The 18,591-nt window shown below is 35.8% G+C and overlaps 1 protein-coding gene across 1 annotated transcript; it reads right to left on the bottom strand.

The window, feature by feature from the left end:
- Positions 1-2,673: 2,673 nt before the first annotated feature.
- Positions 2,674-18,370, bottom strand: LOC110447664 (43 kDa receptor-associated protein of the synapse-like). The gene is made up of 6 exons (XM_021493512.1): positions 17,158-18,370; positions 8,803-8,901; positions 7,542-7,664; positions 5,381-5,434; positions 3,147-3,346; positions 2,674-2,995 (listed from the first exon to the last, which is right to left on the bottom strand). Exons 1-6 carry the CDS (start codon positions 17,851-17,853, stop codon positions 2,890-2,892), a joined length of 1,278 nt encoding a protein of 425 aa, XP_021349187.1. The 5' UTR covers positions 17,854-18,370; the 3' UTR covers positions 2,674-2,889.
- Between the last annotated feature and the right edge of the window lie 221 nt (positions 18,371-18,591).

The following is an 18,591-nucleotide window of genomic DNA, read 5'->3' as shown; positions in this document are numbered from 1 at the left end:
GTATCACTGTTTTATAAACGTACATGTATTGTCCGAAAAGAACACACAATCGTCTATGCTAATGCATCTCGCTTTTGTTGTTCCATTAACTCATTCACCCCTACATGTTTAAACTAGACTAGCTCAGTCTTTGATTAGGTAAGGTTTAAATGTGACCTGAGGGATGAATGCGTTAACGTTAACTGCAACAGCTTGATATACTGGATAATGTTATGTATATGTTGATTCCGTTATGACTGGATGAAGCAAATGCCATCAATCAGAGTATTGATTTGTATCGACAACCTTCGATCCCGAATACAGGATAGGTCAACGGAATGTGATGAGTATATGACCCAAATTTTAACAATGCTGATAATTGTATCATACTACTGAAAACAACACATACATTTTAAAAATAATGTTTTTTTATTATATCATTTTACATAAAATATACACTGTAATATCAGATTTTATCTCTTTTTTATCAATATTACATGAAACTATGTAATTCAAGACACAATATTTAGTTTTCACGAAAAAAAACTTGGGAACACAGGACAACATCAAGTATGGGAAGACTGAGATTCTCAGTATGGAATGTTTAACAAATATCTAGACATAGTTCATCTATAATATATCGTTGATTTCAGACCTTTTTTGCGTTAATTTATTTTCACTTTCCCCTACATTTCTTGTTTATATATAACTTGTTCATGGAAATGACAGCAAACTATTAATATACAACTTTATCTCGATATTATGATCAAGAAAATATCACAAAAAGAAGACATTTATATCATATATAACGTTTTTAACAAACTAAACCACTTGTCTGTTTGTTAGCGTTACATGTTTTTGTCATTTAAAAGTAACTATTCCCATTTTTGACTGTTCCTTCCCATACATACAAAATGACTAAGGTATTCAAAAGGGATGCACGTGTGATAACATGTTTTGGTCCTTCAGGTTGAAATAGACATTAAATACACATATATATAAAGATTTTTTTTCCATATAATTAAATCTTTTCATATAACTTGCTTGACGCACACTAGTTTGTGATATAGTTACACTGCCTACGTTTCAAATTTTATAAGCTAAACGTACTCCAGTCACACGTATTTGAGTGTAATAACATCACTTTATAAATTGTCATTATGTAACATACATTATGTTACAACGGCAGTCGTAATTTTACATTTTACACTAAAATGACGTTATAAATGTCGGTGAAAAATGAAAATCAGGGTGTTTTTTTGTGGATATATTTTTTACTGAATTTTAACACAAAACAAAACTTATTTAACAATAATATAGGATAAATATAATCTCAAACATGTGTAGCGTCTTGGTCATTTACAGAATATTGAACAAACGTAATTCTTTTCCATAAACAGATTACCCATTCCTAATACATTCAAACAAAATTGAAACCCCTTTTCCCAAAGCTGCCTTAGGACAAATTTGTTTTAATCTCTCTACTAGTACAGAAGGAGAAGGATGTTAAAGATTTACCTTTATTTCTCCTATTGGGCCCTGCCCCTCTGCCTCAAAGGGGTGACTAAAAATGCTATGGGACAAAGTTGGTTAAAATCCCTCCATTGGTACAGCAGAAGAAGAATTTTGAAGTTTTACCTCTTTATCCTGTATTTGGCCCCACCCCTTTGCCCTGAAGGAATATTTGTATACACACTTGTTAATGTTTGGTGGTCCCATTATTAGTACCTCTATCTACATATACGTACTCACATGTGTTTGATATAAACAATGATAACAATACACTTATACACACATACATCACCTCTCCACATATATATATATATCCTCGTACAACTGATAGCATACTGTAATCAAAACTGCTTATGTTTCTATCAATATCTTTCTTAATTATGATATGCTAATAGCGTCACAAGATGCTAAGAGACGTTGTACCGTCTGAATAGTATTATATGAGTAAAGTGCTAACATTCTGAGTATTAGTTCCACCATGATAGTTAAAACGAGCTCTTTGGTAAGGTTTCTTGCTACCTCACAATACATATTTCTAATACTGTCTTTATTGATTAAGTTAGTCGTCAGTCTGTTTGTAAACAATCCATTTACTTATAGCAAGCTATTCTTCTACATACACACATTAACGATAAGTTATAGTTATCAATAGTTATTCATTTAGGATCCCCGTACCCCTGCCCAAACCTGGGAACTTTTTCTTCACAACTATAGCTTTGATAAAACATTTAAAAAAAGAAAACTTATCTTGCTAGACTTTTATATTTGAAAGTTGAATTAAACAAAACACAATCAGCAACAGTATTCTGGGTGTAAAAATGTGTGGTACCAGGCCAGGATTCAAACCTGAACCTCACCTCAGATTTGTTATAATAACCAATATAGGTACGTAATCAAAGGCAGTACCCTGGCCCAAATACACCAGATATATCCAAAACAGTTGTAAGGGAAGGTTGCTGCTTATACGAAAACTCACACTGAAATTCCCCAGCGTTCTGTCTGCAGTATGTTTTGTTTGTGTTTTACGTCCTGTTAATAGCTTTGGCCATTTAAGGACGTGGTAGGTTTTGGTGATGGAGGAAAGACGGAGTTCCGTGAGAAAACCCACTTGCCTACGGCCAGTACCTGGCGACTGCCCACGTGCAAGTGTAGGTCTCGAACCTGCGACCTAGTGGTGGAGGATTAGTGATACATATAGCAGAATGTCAGACGCCTTAATCACTTGGCCACCGTGGCCCCAATAGTGGCCATAGACAGTGGGACAGAAATCCTTAATACATAGGATTAATAAATTTCCGATTAGGTTACAAAGCTGAAGAGTTAATAGTTCCAGTATTTGTATGTGGGTGGTGTTTAACAAGTTTTGTTACAATACCAGAAATGTTTTAAGATGCCATTCTAAAGCTCAAGTATAGGATTTCCTGATGACTTGACGCGACACGACGGACAGGGTCGTCGTGTACCTTTCCTTCCCCAGGTGTATCGAGCCAGGTGGGGTCCACACCTGCAGATACAAAAACGAAATTAAGAAAGATGATTTCCCATAATTTAAATTCAAGACGTTATTCCATTTCAAGTTTTCATGTGAGAACGTATCTGACAATGCATATTAAGCTGTATTTAATTCATGTTTGATGTGAAAATCAACAACTAACCTGTTATGTATTAAATGGCCGCATGGCAAGGGATATAACTCTTCTGGAAGTTGGCCCATTGTTTCGCCACATACACCACAGAATAATTCCATATGTTCCGCTAGGGTCCGTACGGCGCTTTTGTAGGTGTCGCCCATAGCGCTATTGCCATCTTCGTTGTAGAGATCGGCTAGCGCTACGCTACACTGCATGGTCCCAAACTACAACACAAAATATAACAAATTGACATTTGCCTAGACTGTACTCATTATAACCTAGAACAGTTTAAAACCAAGGTATTCTAGATCACATCTCTAAGATTTTTACAAAACTACCGTAAATCGGGATATTTTTGCGTATTTCGCGCTTGATTCAAATTCGCAAAACTTAAGCACGTTATAATCTAATGACTGTAGAAAAAGATTTATCAATAGTATATAGTCAGTGTAACAGATTACCTGAATTGTGTTTACAAAAGCTGGCACTGTATTGGCCTGCGGAGATAATCGAGAAAGTTGCATTGTTGTAGTGTAGGGTTGGTAGGTTAGTGTTAACCTGTGACAATCATGGATAACTGGTCACTAAACAGGATTCTATTACAGGAGACATACATCTACACATACCATACCCACATACCGTAATACCCTCTTGACGCCGATATTATAGCTAACGACCATGTTCGTCACTGCGATTGAACAATTTAAAGACATTGACTTCAAAGAAAATGTTGGAATTATACATAAGTGATAATTTTGAACAACTAAGTATTCGTCATTAAGGTTTTATGACGCAAAGAAGACGGATAATGAACCAATACAGCTTTAAAGAGTGTTGATGGTATGTCAGAGATAAATTGCACAGATGACGTGTGCTGCAATCCATTTTCAATGTTCCTGTAAAGAGTAAAACTTCATCTAACCCTACGCCGCGTCAAAACCATTTGTTTGCTCATTGTTATGCGTCTTCGCAAAACCTGCAGTCTTTTAACCTTAGAAATGGATGTACGTGAGGAATGAAGATAAAAAAACATATGCACCACATCATCAGTACACAAGCACACACTATGAACTCAACGCATGTACAATGGTGGTTACTTAAAAGACACAAAATAAATATCTTAAACTGCCCCAAAAGAACTAGAGACGACACCTGGTGCTCCGCATGGCTGATCGCTTCCTGCATCACATATAACACTCGCTGTGCCGTCGTTACTCTTATCCAGGAAAAGATTTACTCACCATAGATATGATACAGTGTGAACACGTCTATAATTACGGTAAAACCTAGAATCACTGGTGTAGACATTATCATGACAGAACAGAAAAGATTCTCCAGCGTTACTTCAAAGTCAAAAGAAGGTCACAGAAGAAAACATCTTATCGACTCTTACGATCACCCAAGGGATACAGCCGACAAATCTTTTGTAACCTCCCCGAACCTAAAGCAGACGTAGCTGTGACATAGTTTGAAATATGATGTTGTGTTGTGTACACTATAACAATTATTAGGATTCTTGTTGAGGGCAAGAGGTAGACTAAGAAATTTCCAAGGAGTGTCCGAATTTCGTATTCTTAAGTTACTTCACATGATTGAGTATTGAAGGAAAAGTGTCTCGGCTTATGATCCATGAGACATTTTTAACAATGCCTCATCGTATCTATTCTTTTTGTCTATTTTTTCATTTTTTAAGTTTCGTTTTGTTTGACTACCAATTTTGACGGAGAACCTTCATAGGTACGCCCCTAAAAGGAATATATATACATGATGTAGACAGACTCCTCGTTATTACGTTATGGTAAAAGAATTCGTTTCAAATAAATTCATTGTTCGTGTTAAGCATAAAATGAGTTCACACTGATAACATATGTTTAACCTGTGAACACCCAAACGTATTTATGTTGCATTAGTAGAAAGTTACTGTGTAGGAGTATGGGTAGAAATATATTTAATCCACATCTGATCAGTGTGGTTTTCAGAAAAGTTTTGATATTTGCGTATCAACTAATCACAATCAACACATTGAATTTAGGATACCGTTTGACAAATGAGATGAAACATTATTTAATCTGTGGATAATGTCAGGTAAATGTGAATGCCAGATGAAATATAAGTCAATCTTAGAGAAATCTAAATACCAACATTCACAGCTACGTTATCGTAGTAGAGGAGAAAGTGTGAATAATATTTCTATACCTGAGGTCACCTGTTAAATTGATTTTCAATTAGTACTAATCTCCGGTGCTTAGTGTTCTTACCTTGTTCCCAATAGATTCTGATAGGTCTAAGGCTCGCTGGTACAGTTCCAAAGCCTGGTCAGATAAAACTCAATTCATTTTATTAACATTCAAATGCCATCGACGTAACTACAATCAATCAATACAAACTGATGATATGACGCGCACCTGTTGACCATGGTACAGGAGTTAGACGCCAAGTTCCGGAACGAACGTAATAAACAAGCTTAATCGTTTAAATGGTTATTAAGTCAGTCTTTTTAAAGTGAGTTTTACCGATATTTTTCTTATGTTTTTGTGCTGTTTATTAAGATGATGATCAATTTGAACATTAACATTTTCATAGGTTAGTTCAGATTTTAATAATTTTGAAAATATCAGTAATTCAGATTTCATTTTTCACTACCACTAAGCTAATAAGGCTTGCTTCAAATGAGGTTACACTAACATTGCACTAATGTAACTGTACCATACGTATACGTCAATGGGGATCTGATAAGATATGGAGTCAGGAAGAGGTAGATTACTTTGCCTTGTCATCGATGTATGGCAATGAAACACTTGCGTTAACACTGTTGAGATGACGACATGTTTAAACTGTTGCCAGAAATATCCTTACCACGTAAAATTGATTGTTAACGTCACCGTTAATGTAGCTCTTTTATTATTGCATATTTAATTGACAGTGAAATGTCATCAGCTGTGCCAGGCCAATGACGTATTCGGTGCCTACCTGGTTTATAAAAAGACTGAGTGTGTATAGAAGGTTACGATTACATCCGTCGACGACTTTCCTGCTTTCACAAAAGACTACATAATTGGGATTCAATTTGTTTTCTTTTGAATACCTCAAACGTGGCACTGGTTTACATTGTCTATGTGCGTGTTATCGACCTCACTAAGCTACTATTTCATAATCTATTATGTGTCAATCCATCCTGGATACAGTTAGACTTGTCCGTCACTTTCATTAATTTTCATATGACCTTGACCATAACTATTTACACCTCGATATGACATGAAAATGAAAATTGTAACCCTATTAGTATACGTTTGATACATGCATTACACTATCCTGAACATGACTTTCGTTCTCTTTCGCATAAGTTTCATAATGAGTCTAGAAATCTCAATGAGACGTGTTCTTGAACTTTATGACACTTTTTCATTGTGTATTCATGTGACCTTGACCCTATATACTCAGACTTGACACATCCTTATCCTTTCAAAACACTAAAGTTGTCGAGATGACGACGTGTTTAAACTGTTGCCAGAAATATCCTTACCACGTAAAATGGATTGTTAACGTCACCGTTAATGTAGCTCTTTTATTATTGCATGTTTAATTGACAGTGAAACGTCACCAGCTGTGCCAGGCCAATGACGTATTCGGTGCCTACCTGGTTTATAAAAAGACTGAGTGTGTATAGAAGGTTACGATTGCATCCGTCGACGACTTTCCTGCTTTCACAAAACATAAATAATTGGGATTCAATTTGTTTTCTTTTGAATACCTCAAACATGGCACTGGTTTACATTGTATATGTGCGTGTTATCGACTTCACGAAGCTAATATTTCATAATATATGATGTGCCAAGCCACCCAGTCACTTTCATTATTTTTCATATGACCTTGACCATAACTATTTACACCTCAATATGACACTAACATGAAAATGTTACCCTATTAGTATACGTTTGATACATTAAACTATCATGAACATGACTTTTGTTATCTTTCCCATAAGTATTCATATGAGTCTAGAAATCTCAATGAGACGTGTTCTTGAACTTTATGACACTTTCATTGTGTATTCTTGTGACCTTGACCCTATATACTCAGACTTGACACATCCTTGTCCTTTCAAAACACTAAACTTGTTTTACCTTTAACTTGGTTTGAATTACTATAACAGTATACATTATAATTATTGTCTGATCATCATGCCAACATTACGGTTATTCAGAACAACTGCGTTTCGAAAAGCAAGTACGTGTATAAATAGCCACTTTCAGTTTTTAAGGACTTTTAGTTTTTAAGGACGTTTAGTTTTTAAGGACTTTCAGTTTTTAAGGACTTTTAGTTTTAAGGACCAGATTTGCAGATTGTAATAATGATGTAATTTGTGTCCTTGACCTTGTTTGACGTTAACATGGCCGACCTGATAAACATGATACTGACCTGCTGAGTATCTCCTGATAAGGTGGTCGACTTGGCCATCCCTCTCAAGGACTCCATCTGACCGTACCTGTCACCAATCTCAGTGTAGATGGAGTAAGCCGACTCGTACCGGGGATTGGCTCGCTGGGGAAAAACAGAAACATACATGTAGATGGTTTCTTATCAAGAACTTTGTTCATTTAATTGACACATGATATTCGAAGTATATTTGGCAAGTTTATTTCACTGTACTCTGAAACAAGTTCAAATCTTCCGATTACTCTAATATTTTAATAAAAAGGACCGTTAAATAACATTTTGAACACTCCGTTTTTAAAGTCTTCAATGACCGTAATGAGGTTCAACAATTTGTATTTTCAATAAAAAGCCTCTTATATTTACAATGTGTCAAGGGGACAAAATCATGAAAATATTTTCAAACCTTGTACTGAGATGACCGACGAGTTATTGATTTCCCTGGAAGCTTAAACAAATGGTGACCCCAGTGAACTGTAAATACGTTGTTTGCTATTAGGCTCAAAAACACTTTTGTTATATTTCCACTTAACTATGATTTTGGCTAAGAATGCTTTTGGCCGAATTCGTTTAAGTTTGTTTTATAGCAGTTCCTCCATATCATATAAATGGTATTTCTTTTTACCAAACGATGGAGGAAATGAAGCGTTAGATGACCAATCTAGGGGCAGGTTCGAGATTCCAGAAGTAATTACTAAACATTCCTTGTAAATTGGAAGAAGGAGGATAGTATATGTGATAGTTTTGCAGTTTGTTATTCTTAAAAGACATCAAAAGTAACAACCTCCCTTTCTAGATAGAATAATTTTCTCACCGTTTTGTTTCACACGTTATATTGGCTTTTTAATATCCAAACCGGTCCCTGGCGCAATTAATGATAGCCTGGATCATAAAACCCTTCTTTCATTAAGATTCTGATAAGCCGTCTCCCGCCCAGTATAGTTTGTATAGGATGTTGATACTGAGGATACTTCGATGCTGAACACACAGGCTATGGACGTGCTATATGCAAGTTATTTCTCTTGGCTAAATCTATTAAGGTCTATTTATTTTACGTAAAGTGGCTCCGTGGATGTGCTGGATATAAATAGAATTGTTTAAATTTGAAGTATATGTACGGTTATAAACAAACTACGTGTTTAAATAGCTTAAGATTACCCCAGTTGACCTCACCTTCATGTTCGTGACTACTTTAAATATAAATTGTTTAGATTACTCCGCCTGTGATGATTACTGTTTTTTTTACCTCCGTATCCTTCCGCGTTCTGTGAATCTCAGCGAATGTAAATAGACACTTTGCCTGGACTGGACGATCCTTACATTGCATGGCCATCTTCAGAGCATCCTATGTGATAAAACACTCGGGGTAAAAGGTGCAGTACAGATACAACAATCAGGGAAGCGTTATTATGTACAGATACAACGTCAATCAAATTATGTAACACACAATCAAATATTTCTCACGATGCTTTTTAACGTTACATAATATCTTTACTTATCATTTAAGAACGGGTTCTCTGAAGCTTAATCTGTTACCCAAATCCATCTGATTTAACTATAAAACGTTAATCAAAGGGAAAAGCATTGGAGGTTTTTAATTATTCCACACACCTCGCTTTCAAACACTTAGATGAATGACGTCAAAACATATATTTATGGATTATATGAGAACAACAATATTCTATTCGTGCTGATTGACTATGAATCACATCTTATATCCTTGAGATTATTTTTACATATACAGCTTATCTATTCGTAGAAGCTTACAGGTTATATTCGCATACTTATCTAACACAATTGCGGTATAAAATTTATGCGAGTTTTGATTGGTTATTATTTTAAAAAATAGCCAATCAAAACTCATTAAATACCACTATAACCCTCCTGTTTGTGGGCTTTTTTCATTGTTAATTACTTAATGTGATATTTTCATTCATGAAACAACCGCTACGTATTATATGTAGAGAAACTGTTTGGGGACCAGGGGTCTTTGTTTTTTAAATCAGGACTTCATGTTAGTGCTTACAATTATCATAAACACCTATTGATGAATTATTTATTGACAGGTTAGGGCCAAATAGTCAACAATTCCAACCTTCCACAGAGACAGCCGACGTTCTATTCCCGATATCATCGTAGCATAGATTTTCAGCGGAGTCTTTTCTCTCCTGTCCAGAAAACTCCATTAACAAAGTTGAGCACATAATGGTCTAGAGTGGGTGTTTCAGTGTCTGTACTTTAACAGTAATGTGNGGGGGGGGGGGGGGGGGGGGGCGTTGGAAGCACGGTCCCACCAAAACACAGAGTACATAACGCGCCCCCTTGATATTTAGCCAGGCGGGTTAGGACGATCGTTTAACGTCTGATAAGGCAACTCATACGAAATTTTCATTGAATTACTTATTTTATGACTTGTTTATATGCCTTCTAAAGCGAATAGCAACTTAGGGTGGCTTACTCTAGCTATATCAAATGCCACCTGATAATAGAAAAATGTTAATTATTTAAATTCGCAGTCGACTTCCATTGTACTAAGTCAAATAATTTGTACAATTATTTCTTTATTTAATAAAGCCACAATCAGCATCATCAACATTGTCACCACATTCCTCCTAAATGGAAGAGATTTAACGAAAATGGTTTCATCACATATAAAAAGTGTAAAATAGGATATCAATGTATATATCACCACATATATAGGGACAGAATAGATAAACACTGTTGTATTAAACTATCAGCATGGTCTTATCACAACACGGGAAAATTAGTGTATGATACGAAGGATTACTTACTGAAATATCAGTTCAGTGTGTTTGAGAACGAAGCAGAAATATTCGAATGTAAAATTGATACAGCTCTCGTCATTAATAAATAAATGTTCAAGACTGCTATTAAGATGTACATAAAACATATAAGACGCGAATACAATAATTTCTATCATACTTGTTAAGTGTTCTTTGGTTAGACCTCCTCCGGACATTATTATGATACACGTAGGGTAACTGGCTCTGTGTGCTGACGTTTGCAGAAAACGTAATACATTGGTACACACATAACACCTTATACATGTAGTTTGTAATGTAGTTATAATCAGCATGGGACAAAATCCAGGCATATCTCTTACACAATCGTGCATACATACATACGAAAACAAATTTATTTCTTTTCATTAATTTTACTTTTTTTTTTTAATAAAGGCCACTTTCTTATACCACAACGTGACATCAGAGATCCATCCACGTGGTAACAATTTAGATTTGTATTAAGGGCGTGATATTTATATATAGAAATATTATACAACATCAGACAACGTGTCACGTGCCACATATCTGTGTGTTATGGTGTTACTTAAAGAATGCCTGGCGCGAGGGCGTGAACGTGTCATAGTTGGAACTCAAACACAAACAGGCGTTTACTTCTTTATCGTCATCGTCGACCTTTATTATAAATATGATGAAGTATTTCCAGAACTTTTATCATGTCGGATTTTTACAATTTTTGTTTATAATATAAAACGTCTGTTTTATTTCATTTTTTCCTCATTAGTCTTTAAACAAGTTCAAGCTGATACGTTAGATGACCACGTATATGTTTAATGCTGCATTTTTTACACAGTTTATATCCTGCATTGTCCCTAAATTGATATAATTTTCTTCACAAAAACATCTAACCGAGCAACAATGGTAAGCAAAACAACAAACGTTTGTTCGGAACATTTTATTGTTTCCATTTGTCGATTCGGCTATAGAACTATGGTAACATTCATCATGTATGTAACAATTATCAATGAACTTTTCTTTTGATTGATATGTTGTTATATGGACCTGAGGAAGCGATATCGTCCGAGGCGAAATCAAAGTTAATACGACTTTGCATGTACATAAAACATGTATTCACCGATATAAACGTCCTTATAGTTACAATGTATATTAGAAATGCAAATATTATGCTTTTATCATTAAACAAAACGGAACGTATGAAACAATTGAAGTGACGTCATAAAGTGAATACTAACCTGATGTTTCTAAAAATAGTAACACTAAGTTAATATCACAAACTACCGACTGCCATGTGATTATGATTTAACCAATGAGGATGTAGGACAATTATATCTAAAAATCAATATATATCACATCAGTGTTTCCATAGATACCTTCACTTTTAGGTCTTTAGCAAATGAGTTGTTACCGTGTTTTTAAGTAAATGCAATCTGGTGTCCATCCCAAGCTCATCACCGAGGAAACATATTGCTATAACTTTGTTATTCCTGGTTGATTGATTCGCGATGGTTTCAAAATCAAAAGAAATATTTTGAATTTAATTATCCTCTTTTGCTATATCTTTGATATGTTAATTCTTCAAATTAACGTCAATGTTAAAATGATCAAGGGTTCTGAAGAAATTCACGCACAATATTCATTTGAAACATTCAGAAATACAAACTCTTAACTTAAAAACCGGGTATACAGCCATTCACCTATATATAACCTTAACACTTTTATAGCTGAAAATATAAGAAACAAAGATAATATATGGTAACAACCCTTATTTTTGAAATTTCGTTAGTGACGCATACAATGCTGATTGTGTTTTAAGCAACTGTAAGCGCGCTAATTAACAATGGAACATTTTTGAGATATGCTGTACCGTTCATGGTTTATATTATAGTAATCCATACCCAAGAACGAACGGATACCAAAGTTACCAGAGATAATATGGATATTTGTATCTTTTGTTAATTAAAGATTTTCACTCGTGTGAAGTGTACTTATCTCAATTATTTAAGAGGTGTTTCTAATTATGGTAACCTATTCTTAGCGCCGAGTCATACCGCTGGGCCCTATTACCACGTACCGCTGGCATTTTGTGTTCGGGCGCGTATATCTGCTTCCACAAAGGAACTGTTCAGATTTCAACAGTACGTTGCAGAGTACATTTACATTACTGCTCGTTCGTGAAACGTACATTTCATATGACAAGTCTAATTATATGCTAATTTTGATTTTAATGATGTCAAGGGTAAGATGTACGCTATCCAGAAAGTGCTGCTTACTCCGACTTCCGTATCAGTCATGAGATGCAGTTCGATTAGAATGGAGGCACTACTGGGTCAGACATGTAACACCTTATGCAAATGTGGTACATGTATATGCTACTGCTAAATTACTCTCTCGTTTTCCATTGTACCAATGTGCTATTAATTTTTTAGATAAAAAAATATAAAAAGACAACTTTATATATGTTATGGATGTGAATACTGTATAGCGCTTTAAATTCGCGGGGTCAATATTTCGCGGTTTTATTCAATACATATTCGTGAGGGTTAAATTTCGCTTCGCACCCGAATCCCATGAGTTGTGTACACATAAATATGTTGTGGTCACTTAAATGTAAGTGTTGTTTTTACATGGACTGCCCAGTTGTCCGGTGATAATATGATTTGAGTTCATTTAAGCTTGCATAACAGCGTTGGGTTATAAGTATGTTCAACATGCTGTGATAAGGTCTGTAAAAGTGGTTAACATTTTCGATAATTTCGCTGGTGTTTAGAATTCGCGGATATTAGTCAAAGCGCGAACATAGCGAAATTAAAACCCCCGCGAAATATACGAAATATAACCGCTATACAGTACAACATTGTCCCATGTTTTGGCCAACATTTCAAAAATATTTCGATTCCATATAATGATGAATGACCCTTTCCTCATTGCTTGACATCTGTAGTTTCGCTTATACGTGTACTTTAACCGCTGTACTTTCTTCTTAAGCTTTCACTAAAGATGATAATCTCAAGTGGGTATTTTTTTACATCAAGAACAAACCCAAGCAAAAAGCATTACGTGTAATTTCACGCGTAAAGACCTATGGCTGTAGACGGGCGTGGCCTCTAGCCCTGTAATGGCCCTCATCGCTCACGCGCACATTTGTGCGAATCCGTACCGACACCTGAGAATGTATGGTTACGTCAGACGCCGCATACCATGCCCAGAACGGATTAATAAAGAGTGTTTGAGATATATATCCCCTCGTTATCGCTCGCATGCTGGTATCAGTGGTATTTTAATGAATTTCTGTCAATAATGTCATCATTCATCAAATTAATTTCTCCTCATATATACTTCGTCTGTTGTTTCACGTGTAGCTCTCCGGTCCAGGATTCTTAATTATGGTTATTCAGAGAAATGGCCGGAGTTACAATCCGCAGCCGAGCCCGGTATTATAATTTAGGTTTTAGAGGGTTCCTGAGTAGCAGTAACTATCCATTTAGCTAACGTTTGTCTTTGCAAAAATATGACCGCTATTTATCATGAATCTCAACAAGAAAGAAAAACGAAAGTTTTTGATTATTTATGAGCACGAAACAGTTATTAAACCAAGTTTGAACCCTAACAGCTTTTTACTAAAATATAAACGGTCAGTTAAGAGTAGTTTAATAACATGTGACTTGCTTACCATGTAATTCGGTTAAAAATGAGTCAGCTATACATGTATATATATAGCTAGTGTTAACAGCCAAATAACTTAACCCTGTGGGCGAATTCCTAAAACTGAAGAAACCAAAAAAACAAAGAGATGTTATTTTAATTGAGCAAAATTTAACGTAGCATCTTAACAATTAGTTATAAAAGTCACAATCCGACCAGGGTCATTTGCGTCTTTTGAATAAATGTATTTTATCTTATTTGACATATGTAAAGAAAGGGCTGAGTTAGCGAATCAGTATCTTATTTGGTCGTAATAAATAAGTTGACTAACCAATGCCTTCAGTCGAAGTATTTTAGTTAGATAATCACGTCGTAACAGGTAATAAACTGTCAGAGTCCCAAAGTCGTAGCAGCTTAATTACATTGAGCTAAAAAGCTTACCACTGTCTTAAGTCGTAACGTTGGCGTAACAGCTACGTACATTTAGTTTACGTCAGCTATCTTATTCCTTACTAACCGTGCTTACTTATGGCTTACGACGTAGTAGCAAGCCAACCAGTTTCGTAAGTCTTCACGAATAGCTATTATATATACTCAGTCGTAAAAGTTCAGTTAATTTGCCAGTTTAGTCGGTTCATTAAACTAAACTAGCTTACAAGTGCGTTAGGTCGTAATAACTACATTAACTAATCAGTGCCTTAAGTCGAAACAGCTAACTAGTGTGTAGATTATAAACTACCAACGACTGAATTTTGCTAGAACGTTGCATGAAAATTTTAGCGATTTTCACAGTGACATTGGAATATGCGAGTTTCATGCAGCGGAACGTTCGGTTAAAGCAGACCAATTCAATTCGTGAAATCAAGACAGCGCAAGATTGCATATCTTTATTAAACTACGACAATGACAATACTGTAAATCAATCATTAGGATCTATATATCTACTGTAAAAAAAAAAGATGTTTTCTTCCCCGTTTTATTTTCGCTGGTTTGTTATTGAACGAGAGAACGAATAAAACACGCACCAACATTCTGTATCTTTAACACTCTACTTTAATCCCTAACAACGTTCTCAATTCTCAAAACCTGAAACAGTGCGAATTTGAAGTTTATGTCAATAAAAACAATTCTTGGGTAAAAAATTAAACTTCTTCTGGGAAACCTTTTAAGGCAACAAGTGAGTGGAATATTGAAATTTGAAAATATTCAAGAAAAACAAAGTATTTTGTTAAGATACTCTGCAAACGGACGTCATCGTCTTTTATTTATAATTATGGAAAAAAATCACTCTATATACTCAGATAGCAGACATATGAGTTTTTGGAATAATTAAACGACCACTTCTGTCCGTAAGTAACTCCTACTTGACCAATCTAATTACAAATGTTTTTTCCTCCTGAGAGAATGACAGCTTCTGTGTCAAACAGTGTTGTGTGCCCTACATGTATTTCAAATTTTGAATGTAGGTCAAATAAACATTGGTGAAATTCTCCGAGTAAATGTGAGATGTTGTTGATAAGAAAGCAGGCATTGATTACCAGTAACAGCAGGGAGTTCCCTCACTTAGATCGCATATATCACACTCTCCCCTCTACACACAGCCTTAAAACATTCATTTGTAAACCCAGTTTTCTATTTGTTTACAGTTTCATATTCTAGATGTGTTTTTAGCGTGGACGTATACAACAGAAGTACGGAGAATAAGCACAGTGATTACTGTCTGTATACAATGTAGACCCTGTCAAAATCTACCACTGAATAATCCTGAATTATGTAAGGCGAACATTGAAAACACCCAACTCGTAAGTAGATCCGATACTCCAATAAGTGGTCTGGGGGTCGGACCATGGGGTAATATTTTTCATTCTGGGTCATAGGAATGTGTCAAGTCCCTGTGTGTTATGCACAATAATAGGGATCCAAAAGCATATATTCATCCGGTTCCTTACTAAGTATATATCTATGCGATATGGAATCCTGCCTATTCCGAACGAAAACAAACGATTCCGGAATAGTTCGGTGTAAACAGGTTTCATTGTCATAAAATTGTATTTACGAAACGAATACGCAACTACGTGACTGAAAATAATTGTGTTGGGTTCTGAACAATAGCAAATGTACAAGCCGATGATTATCGAAAAAAGTTGTGTAAACATGGGACATGCGTATCATTGATAGAAAACACGTGCGTAATGAGTCGTTAATGATGTCTCCTTGTTATAGAGATCTCAGGTACAGGTATAAATATCTCAAACAACCAAACGTTATTTTCGTATTCACATATCAATGTCTTTCTTCTGTCATATCTTCGTAAGAAGAATGACAAAGTATTGACATTTCCCCAATTTTGCGAAACTTAACAAGGTTTCTATCATCTAACTGACCATTCTTTTAACGGGGAAGATTTATTGGTGTGAAACGACCACTTATAACGCTGGAGACTCTATCTCTACCTCAGAGAGATATTCGCATCCTGTAAAAACGGTAAATGCCGTGAGCTGGACAGATAACCCGAGGGTTATGTGAGAGTTTATCTTGGGGATTGTTAAACGGTCGGTATGTCTGTATAGTATTCGCTGTAGGGATAAATGATATGGTTGCACAGCAGCGTTTATATTTACGTACACACTATGACATAAATCCAGAAATACGTATACGGTAATCAGACAAACTTACTGCTGGCTAGACTTATAAAGATGTAACGTACTACAGATGTGGGATATCATTTAGTTTATTATTATTGATTTTTTTTTTTTTTTTGATTTTTTTTTTAATTACTTACATGAACACTCACTGTATAATTGTATATTTTTCAGAAGTACGTTTTTTCTTAGAGGAATACGTGGATAAATATCGAAATATTGGACATATCACTGTCATGTAGCGTTTTTTATGCAAAGCTGGCGTAGATATTCATATCTATAACACGTCGAGGAATTTTGATTTGACGTAATGCAACAGAACCGTAAGCTGATTAAAAGCATGTTTTCGCAGCAGTTGGTATTAGAAACCTCTTATTACAATCCATCACTTTTCAAGTTTACACTGATAACTTTTAGAAAGTTTAATTTTAATCGCCACTTAATTGTATTTATAGATACGTTATATAAACAGTTAACAATACTGTACAAATAACACACACCTTACGTTTTATTTTATGATCGATGATGGCCTACCTCACAAGATTCCATAGCGTCGTTTAGTCTCCCCTTGCGGAAGTAAGGGACAGCGAGACACACCTCCAGGAGGCGCTGATATTGGTCCAAATTGTCCGTGTCATTCTGACCGTGTAAAGTGTCCAGGGCACGCTCGAAGTAGTAGAGAGCGGTGTCATAGTCCCTGAGATTCGTGAACAGAATACCAAAACTGACGTTGGCCAATATGTCAAGACGTTTGTCCTTGGTCTGTCGTGCGAATGCCAAACTGAGATCAACGTTCTTACAGCAATTACAAAAATCACTCAATCCGAAATAAGCATTTCCTAGACATAAATGAGAGTAGCCAAGAATTTTGGAACGTTTGGAGTTGACCGTTATACTTTCCTTGCAAAATAAAACAGCTTTGTCAAAGAGCGACAGTCGCTCATTTCCACGAGCAAGGTTAAAGAATGCCTCTGCTTTCATGCAAGAATCTTTCAAACTATTGGCTATGTCAATCTGATGGTCTGCGTATCGTAAAATGTCGCGATATTTTCCAGTATCGTAATAAATTGTACATAAATATCCATATATAACAAATTTGTCCGGAGATTTTTCCGTTTTTTGTGTCTTTTTTAAAACGTTGTGGAACTCAAAAGCAGCTTCCTCAAACCGCTGCTCCTTGTAATGCTCCAGGCCTTTATCCACACCTTTCTTCCCCACTTTTTGTCCCATCTTTGTAAAACAAACTTCCTTATCGATTGCGCACTTACATGAACCTGGAAGTAAAATCAAGGAAATGTTCCCCTTTTTAGCTAATAACCCGAAGTCATTCTATAAAATCAGAATATCCCTTTCTTCCTCTCCGTAGAGATCATTGGTAACCACCATTCTGTATCACGGAACCAGATCAGTTTTAAGTTTTGGCTTGAACTTCGTCAAATTCTTGAGCCAAATCTCTCCCAATCTGGCGTACCATGCATGCACACACGTGTACTCTGCTATGCACGTTCAATACTGCAGCGGCTGTTTAGCCCGCTATAACTATATATAATACACGGCCCCAGAGAGAGAAGTTCCCTGAAGGCAGCTGGCCTCGGAATGCCTATCATCTTTGACATTATAGTTTAAACAATTCCAATACAGTGCGATCAATTAACTCTCCAAAGCCAGGCAGGAGGTCATACCAGGAATGTGAAAGCCATCCACGCGCCATTCACGCGCATGGTTTAACACCCGGTTTTCGAGTACATAAAACTTGCACACTGGCACATCTGGACAAACTAGGTCTATACTGCGGTGTAGCATTCCGCTCTTCTCTTGTTTACAAACACTAATAACATCTTCAAAAGCCGCGGCTACTGGGGTTTGTGCTTGAGTCATGGGCTGACCGAGGCTAATTGATATAAACAACCCGCTAAAACGTCTTTTTAGTCGTTTTATATAGAACATCGTCTGTTACTAGAAAACCGT

The sequence above is a fragment of the Mizuhopecten yessoensis genome, unplaced genomic scaffold (genome assembly GCF_002113885.1).
Source record: "Mizuhopecten yessoensis strain PY_sf001 unplaced genomic scaffold, ASM211388v2 scaffold3575, whole genome shotgun sequence".
In the NCBI taxonomy this organism is placed as follows: domain Eukaryota; kingdom Metazoa; phylum Mollusca; class Bivalvia; order Pectinida; family Pectinidae; genus Mizuhopecten; species Mizuhopecten yessoensis.
The sequence above is the reverse complement of the archived record's forward strand: the minus strand, read 5'-3'. Positions and strand labels throughout refer to the sequence as shown.

Coding starts and splice junctions, on each gene's coding strand:
- LOC110447664 (XM_021493512.1), bottom strand. CDS start 17,853: ATGGGACAAAAAGTGGGGAAGAAAGGTGTGGATAAAGGCCTGGAGCAT. Junction 7,665..8,802: donor GAACGCGGAAGGATACGGAG/GTAAAAAAAACA, acceptor GTTTTTCCCCAG/CGAGCCAATCCCCGGTACGA. Junction 3,347..5,380: donor CAGAATCTATTGGGAACAAG/GTAAGAACACTA, acceptor TTTGTGTTGTAG/TTTGGGACCATGCAGTGTAG.